Source organism: Centruroides sculpturatus, unplaced genomic scaffold (genome assembly GCF_000671375.1).
Source record: "Centruroides sculpturatus isolate CEXI.00-Female unplaced genomic scaffold, Cexi_2.0 scaffold701, whole genome shotgun sequence".
NCBI lineage: Eukaryota > Metazoa > Arthropoda > Arachnida > Scorpiones > Buthidae > Centruroides > Centruroides sculpturatus.
The window spans coordinates 325,565-333,515 of record NW_019385058.1 but is presented as its reverse complement, the minus strand read 5'-3'; the positions used below and the strand labels follow the sequence as shown (position 1 = coordinate 333,515).

Here is a 7,951-nt window from a genome sequence, read left to right as displayed (position 1 = left end):
TATAAGGCGCGAATGGAAATGCATTTTATGACGTTTCGAATTAGTTTCATAAATAAAGAAAATAAATTTAAAGAAATATAACAGTTTAATGACTAAGATAATAATTAAGTATGTTAAAATTTGACACAGGTGCCAGCTATCAATAGGCGTCGGATGAGTAATCAAATAATTACACTAATTAGCATTTTTCAGTCGATTTCCATCACTATAAATAGTACGAGAACATTGCTACGGCTATAAACAACCATGATCTATCTTGCAGTTATTTTCCTCTTTGCAATCGCTTCGGCCATTCCAAGTGGTAAGACTATTATTATTAATAATTTAACAGTAAGCTTGTAGTCAGTTTTTATAGTATGAAAATCGAAAATAAATTACAGTTGAATAAAATTTTGATAAACTTTCTTTCATATTCGCAAATGCAGGTCGAGAAGACGTGGTGTTTCCATCCGTGGAAACGTCCAGATCTGGAGTGAAGACGGTCAAATTCCGAGCTCTAAACGAAGATATAGAACTGAAATTAGAACCTGCTGGTGACATATTGGCCAAAAACTTCGCAATTGTTGATCAACAACCAAACCCAGTAACCATTTAAAACACTTATGAAATGCGTTAATCACATTTACTCTAAGATTATATTCTGTACAAAGTATTAGAATTAAAATTATATATTTCGGATAAAAATAGTAACTATATATCAAATATTTAAATGCTTTAAGATCGACGTAGAAGACTTGAAAAGAAGAATTTACAGAGACAGCACTAATGGAGCCGCTCTTTTGATCGACGAAGACGGGCCTGTCACGATTGTAATTAGTATAATAATCGATATTTTATATCCTATAATATTACATATATTCTTAAACTTCTTTCTATACTTTTAGCAAGGAATTGTAAATTCAAAATTTAGAATCGAACCGTATGAGTTGGGACCGTCCATCTTTAACGGGAGAACCGTTAAAGATGTTCAAATACCACATAAGATTGTAGAAGTTATAAATGACGAAAAGTCCTTTCTGAATGATGCAGGTGAATATATTTAACACTTTTAACATTATTAATTGTTGGCAGCTAATATTTTTGAAATTCGATAATGTTTTGAACTTGTTTTCAGTCATGCATATGGATGTTAACGAAGAAATGGAAAAGGTTGCAACAATGGCCAGAGACGATCAGTGCATAGTTGTGGAATGTCTGGTTGTTACAGAAAGTGCTTTTACGAAACGATTCGAAACTACAAAAGCTCTAACGGAATACGTAACTGTCATGTATACTGGGGTAAGATATAAATTCCTAAAAGTTTTTAAAGTAAATAAAATAGTTCATAAAAGCTTAATTTTGAATTAAAATTTATACCTTTTTACGATTTTTCCTTTATTAATTTAGGTTCAAAACCTAATTGATACATTACAATTGGGAATAAAAGTTCGTTTGCTTGGGATTGATCCATTTAAGGTAATCTACTAATTATATTTATTTACTGGGCTGCAATTTAAAAAAACTGTAGAGCTATAAATTTTCACTGCTGACCGTTTCGCTGTCTGTCTGTTGGTTGTCTGTCTCTCCTTCGTTAATCTCGAGACTGGCGTTAGATAAACGAAAAGCGAGACTGGATTCGAAAAGTTTAGGGTTAGGAGACCCGATTAAGTATACGAACGTCCGGTGAATTCCGGAAGTCACGTGATTTTAATTGAAACATTTATTTGGAGTTACAAAGATGACCGGCATGACACCTGTTGTTTCCAGGAAAAGTATGATGTACAGAGGCAAGACACTGATAATTTGCGACAGAAAGCGCATATATAAAATTAAATAAATAAAAAATATGAATAAAAATTGCAGCCCAGAATTCTGACAATGTCATAATAAATAATCGCTCGTTTACCTTCATTTTCATCTATAGAAAGATACAGAACCACCTTATATAGAAGAGAGTGTAATTCCAGGACACCCAGAATATTTTAATCCTTATGATTTACTTGATGGCATGGGAAAATATTACTGTAATCATGCTACTGGTTTAGCTAAAGATGCTGATATAATCATGCTTTTTATTACGTAAGTATTCTATTATATCGGTATTTACAGATTTGAAATGAACTAATTTTAATATATATTATTTAGTCGAAAATTGGGCGAGTTACAAGATGATGGTACAGTTGTATTTGTAGCTAAGGGTAAACCTTTTCCCATTTACTTCTTATTCTTTCTATTTATATTTACAGTACAGTATACGTTCAAATACATTTCTTTCGCAGGCGTTGCATACACAGGCACTGTTTGTAACGAATGTTACAAAGTTGGCATTTCTCTAGACGATTCACGGTACAAGGAAAGAGTTGAAACGGTAGCTCATGAAATAGCTCATCTGTAAGTAATTTAAAACATTACATCAAATGCTGAAATAATATGAATTTGAGAAGAAATTATTGAAAAATATTTCAGACTTGGGAGTCTTCACGACGGCGAAAGTTCGGATGTGGGTTTGCCTGTTGGAACTCCAGGAGCATTAGATTGCCCAGTAACTGACGGTTATATGATGGGAGATCGAAGTAATCTTTTTAACAGATATAAATTTTCCGAATGCTCGAAGAATTGTGTTAAATATGCATTATCGTAAGAATAATTTTAATTATTTAAATTTGAATAGTTTAGAAATAAATACTTTAATAACATAATTTCTTCTTAAAGGTTAGCAGAAGCTAAGTGTGTATACGAAAGCTGTGGATTTCAGTAATTGGTATTTAATGATATGATCGACATTCAACGAACTATTGCTTTAAACGACAAAGAAAATAGTGTATTTCAAATATTACATTAAATTACTTTTTAATTCAAAAATAATTTAAAACAAATAAAGTTATTCAAATGCAGTCATATTTGTCGTCTGGCTTTTTTTCAATAAAATTGTAAAATAGTTAACTGGCTTCTTCTAGTGAAGAGAATGCACTATTTGGCCTTTTTGGTCAACAGTTGTGCGGTTTGTATGTTTTTAAAGCCTTCTTAACGCCGAATATGATTACAGTCGGAAAATATCTGAAAAAGTGGGTTACGCCTGCTACTAAAGATTCTGATGGGTTTGAGGACGACACTTTACGAATCATCACAAATATTTTTCACGTTGGAAACATTCAATCAGAAATGAAAATGAAGCATATAACACAAATTCCAATGACCGGAAAGAAAGGAACAAACAATTCTCAACGACTACAAAAACGAGCTACGACTGACTAAAATGTGCCGTTCTTCGTTTTATTCAAAAACGCAAATTCACAGAAATAATTCAAGCCAAGAGAAAGATGTTTAAATGCGTCACTATCAGCGATGAGAAAGCGTAAGCTGATAATCTAAATCGGAATGTTGATATATAGACTATCAACTTTTCATGAGATCATCATCAGGTTGTTTTCCTTTATTTTGTTTCAATTCTCAGAATTACATTAAAAAACACAAATTACTAATATTAAGAATAACTTTTGAAATAGAAATCGTGAAAACTCACGCAATATTGGTACGAAAATGGCGTTTCATCGCCATATGATATTTCAGTCATTAGACCAGCATTTAAGAGAAAGGAAATGAACATAGGCATTCTAATCTAATTACTATCTATTACATATAAATTGGCCTATAGCATATTAACTTGCTTAAATATTATAAAGTTTGGCTGCAGCAATATCAGTTTTTATGATTGATGACTACCGTATTTTATTTTACATTACTTTAAATAAAAACTGTGTTCAATAAACGAACAAATTAAGAAAGAACAGCAAAACAAACCAAGCTTTCTGTGCTATAGAACGTGGCGGAACGCGGAAAACAGAGTGCGGGAAGATTTAACGTCCCCTGAAAGTTGAGGTGAGCACAGGATGAAATTCACATTCCTTGACACACCCGTTTATTTCGATGTCTCTGGAGATGTCGAAATGTAGTCCTATGTTTCAGACATTACTAGTACTTAATATATAAGAAATTACTATAGCCTACATGTATTGCAGTCAGTCACATAACATCGAACTTTTGAATTCGACGAACTTTTCTTTTCTCAAAGCTTTCGTAAAAATATCAGCAATATATTCCAAACGATTCGAAACTACAAAAGCTCTAACGGAATACGTAACTGTCATGTACACTGGGGTAAAATATAAATTCCTAAATGTTTTTAAATTGAATAAAATAGTTCATAGAAGCTTAATTTTGAATTAAAATTTATAACTTTTTACGATTTTTCTTTTTTTAATTTAGGTTCAAAACCTAATTGACACGTTAGAAATGGGAATAAAAATTCGCTTGCTTGGAATTGATCCATTTACGGTAATTCACTAATTATATTTATTTACTGGGCTGCAATTTAAAAACTGTTGAGCTATAAATTTTCACTGCTTACCGTTTCGCTGTCTGTCTGTTGGCTGTCTGTCTCTGCTTCATTAATCTCGAGAATTGTGTTAGATAAACGAAAAGCAATACTGGATTCAAAAAGTCTAGGGGGTACGAGGCCCGATTTAGTATACGAACGTCATGTGAAGGCCGGAAGACACGTGATTTTAATTGAAACATTTATTTGGAGTTACAAAGATGACCGGCATGACACCTGTTGTTTCCAGGAAAAGTATGATGTACAGAGGCAAGACACTGATAATTGGAGACAGGAAGCGCTTATATTAAATTAAATAAATCAAAAAATGTGAATAAAAATTGCAGCCCGGCATTTTGACAATGTCATAATAAATAATCGCTCGTTTACCTTCATTTTCATCTATAGAAAGAAACAGAACCACCTTATATAGAAGAGAGTGCAATTCCGGGCCACGCACAAAATCTTAATCCTGTTGATTTAATTAAAAGTATGGAAAAATATTACTGTAATCATGCTACTGGTTTAGCTAAAGATGCTGATATAATCATACTCCTTGTTACATAAGTATTCTATTATATCGGTATGTACAGATTTGAAGTGGACTAATTTTAATATATATTATTTAGTCGAAAAATGGGCGAGTTACAAGATGATGGTACAGTTGTACTTTATGTTGAAGGTAAACCAATTCCCATTTACTTCTTATTCTTTCTATTGATATGTACTGTACATTACAGTATACGTTGAAATACATTTCTTTCGCAGGCATTGCATACGTAGGCATTGTTTGTAAGCAATGTTAAAACGTTGGCGTCTCTATAGACGATTAACTGTACATGGAAGGAGTTGAAACGGTAGCTCATGAAATAGCTCATCTGTAAGTAATTTAAAACATTACATCAAATGCTGAAATAATATGAATTTGAGAAGAAATCAGCCTAATACATCCATACAGAGATGCTTGAAATGCATTCTACTAAAAATTTGATTGTGGTTAATTAAAGGCTATTTTTTTTGTAAAAGTTTTGTCTATTTTGCTCTAATCAGTCCCTGATTTGATAAATGTGGCTATAATAAATTGGAGGTTTATTAGGCTAATTAGTTTAATCTTAACTTATGTTGTGGTCTAGAAGTGTAATTTAATAACNTCCGGGACAACTGAGTGACTTCCTGATTATGACTGAAAGTGCTTTAAACTATATTTCTAACTTATATTTACATTTATGATTTGTGTTCTTACTTTTTCTGCTTTCTGTTCTTGTTAACAATTAGATGTGTAGCCATACGCTAAATAAATAAATTAACTTATGTTGTGGTCTAGAAGTGTAATTTAATAACCTATTATTGTTTAAATATATTATTGTTTAAACTCTCCTCCGCTACAGCAGAAGAGAGCTTAAAATTATTACTTACGGAATTCGTTAAAATAGATGACAAAAATAAAGACAACAGAGAGCAAAAAAAGTTAAGAGAAAGATTACAATACAAAACAAGTGGTGAAAATGTTCCGTTATTCTCAAAGGAAGAGATATCTTGGATAATATCGAACTTTAAACAAGGGAAAGCCCCAGGACATGATCTAATTACAATAGAAATTGTAAAACAAATAAATAACAGAGAGCCAGATTTTCTATACGAATTATATAACACTTGTTTAAAATTTGCGGTTTTCCCAGCTGAATGGAAAATTGCGAAAATCTTACCAATCTATAAGGGTAAAAACAAAGATCGAAAAGAAGTAAGAAGTTATAGACCAATCTCTCTCCTTCCTGTTCTGGGAAAAGTTTTGGATAAATTAATAGTATATCGTCTTACAACTTGGCTAAATTCAAACAAATGGTTTTACGAAAATCAATACGGGTTTCAAGAAGGACGTTCAGCGGAGGATGCTATCTATATCAAAAGTAATTAAAGATATCGAAGAAGGGAGGAAAAATAACAACTGGACAATTGCTCTCAGTCTTGATATAGAAGGTGCTTTTGATAACGCATGGTGGTCACTAATCCATGCTAAATTAGAGGAAGCAAATTTCCCAAACAATTTGTATCGCATTGTATGTGATTATCTAACAAACAGAAAGGCATACATAGAATACGCAGACATAAAAATGGAAAGGGACATGACTATGGGATGTCCACAGGGATCCTGTTCTGGACTCATTTTTTGGTCAATTATATTAAATGATCTCTTGAAAATCAACACATTATCAGAATCAAAAATAACAGCTTTTGCTGACAATATAATGGTCATCTGTTCGGCAAAAAGCAGAAAACAAATAGAAATAAAATGCAAAAATATACTGGATAAAATAAAGAAATGGGGAAATGCAAACAAACTTAAATTTAATCCAGAGAAGACAAACGCCATAGCCTTTACAACATGCAAAGTGAAAAAAAGGCAACCCACAATTAAAATGCAAAATAAATCGATTAAATGTGTAAATCGATTAAATCGTAATTTTAACTAAAATACACTCGAAACCGAATGGGCCGAAGGTTAAACGGAGACCGTATTCTGAAGCATGAAGATGTTTCTTCGACACAAACTGGACATCAAAAATTTCGCCCTTTGACCTCCAACTTTTCCATTGAATCTATATATTAGTTACAACGCTTGTCAACGGCTTACTTTGCGAGAATTAAATTGTCAGCAGCTAAAACACATCTAATACACTTAACAGTTATCTATACAGGCTGGACACAAAGAATTCTTAAGCTGTTTGTCTCTTTTCACAATGTGATCATTTCTGAGTGCAGTCCATCTTCCACACTTACGTAACCCTCTGCAAATGCTTTGTGCCACTTAAACGTTTGTGTCCCGGCTGCGGACACGTGTGTCCGCAGCCGTCGACTCTCGCATGAAACACTTTTAAGTGCCGTCGTTGCGTTTAGGTGACGGACCGCTTGTACGCACGTTAGGGTAAATTGCTGTAGAACGGAACACTTGTCACGACTTGGGCTCGCGATCGAATACAAATGACTTTTCCGCATGGCTGCGCTACGTGCGGCGTATCTTTACTTTTCTGTCCTACAAATGCAAATCACATGTAAGAGAGTTTCTTCGTTCCGGGTCGGTCCGTGTCTTTTGTTGTCTCTACTGCAAATGGAGTTCGAACGTTCTAACGATTTCCAGTAGGATCTAACGCCAGCTCTGTCGTAAGTATAATCTTGAACTTTTTCTGCGTTAAGTATATCCGAATCCCATTAGTATTTATATTTATATTTTTTTGTTACTTTACAGAATGAAAAGCTGGCGGTATTGCTGGTGGCTGCGGCCCAAGAAAATGAAGAAGTTCTCCTTCCGCAATCGATGAAGAGAGGGTCTTTTCCTCCTTTGAGCGAGGAGAGGAACTCTCTTCCATCGATTGCGGAAGGGGTTCTTTCTTCACGGGATCGTCTTCAGGAATAGTGGATGTCGACAGCATTCTCTGTTCCGCGTTGAACGGAGAGGAGACATTTCGCCATTCGGACGTGTAATGAAAAGTAAAATGTCTCCATGTTGACGACATCATTTTTGCCGCACTGGGAGGGGAGGAATGTTTCGATCATTCCTCCCTTTTCCAACGAGTGGGATCTTCTCGTTCGGTGTGGGCA

General features: G+C 33.8%; 2 protein-coding genes across 2 annotated transcripts; both read left to right on the top strand.

The window, feature by feature from the left end:
* Positions 1 to 246: 246 nt before the first annotated feature.
* On the top strand, positions 247 to 2,784 carry LOC111634049 (venom metalloproteinase antarease-like TtrivMP_A). The gene is made up of 11 exons (XM_023378731.1): positions 247 to 301; positions 426 to 583; positions 720 to 809; positions 885 to 1,029; positions 1,115 to 1,278; positions 1,387 to 1,455; positions 1,904 to 2,058; positions 2,125 to 2,177; positions 2,259 to 2,370; positions 2,446 to 2,616; positions 2,692 to 2,784. The coding sequence occupies exons 1-11, from the start codon at positions 247 to 249 to the stop codon at positions 2,735 to 2,737; spliced, it is 1,218 nt and encodes a 405-aa protein (XP_023234499.1). The 3' UTR covers positions 2,738 to 2,784.
* A 1,203-nt stretch (positions 2,785 to 3,987) lies between these two features.
* On the top strand, positions 3,988 to 4,921 carry LOC111634067 (venom metalloproteinase antarease TserMP_A-like). Its single transcript, XM_023378748.1, has 3 exons — positions 3,988 to 4,137; positions 4,246 to 4,314; positions 4,763 to 4,921. The coding sequence occupies exons 1-3, from the start codon at positions 3,988 to 3,990 to the stop codon at positions 4,919 to 4,921; spliced, it is 378 nt and encodes a 125-aa protein (XP_023234516.1).
* Positions 4,922 to 7,951: the final 3,030 nt, after the last annotated feature.

Coding starts and splice junctions, on each gene's coding strand:
- LOC111634067 (XM_023378748.1), top strand. CDS start 3,988: ATGTATTGCAGTCAGTCACATAACATCGAACTTTTGAATTCGACGAAC. Junction 4,138..4,245: donor TAACTGTCATGTACACTGGG/GTAAAATATAAA, acceptor TTTTTAATTTAG/GTTCAAAACCTAATTGACAC. Junction 4,315..4,762: donor TTGGAATTGATCCATTTACG/GTAATTCACTAA, acceptor TTTCATCTATAG/AAAGAAACAGAACCACCTTA.
- LOC111634049 (XM_023378731.1), top strand. CDS start 247: ATGATCTATCTTGCAGTTATTTTCCTCTTTGCAATCGCTTCGGCCATT. Junction 302..425: donor CGCTTCGGCCATTCCAAGTG/GTAAGACTATTA, acceptor TCGCAAATGCAG/GTCGAGAAGACGTGGTGTTT. Junction 2,371..2,445: donor GCTCATGAAATAGCTCATCT/GTAAGTAATTTA, acceptor AAAATATTTCAG/ACTTGGGAGTCTTCACGACG.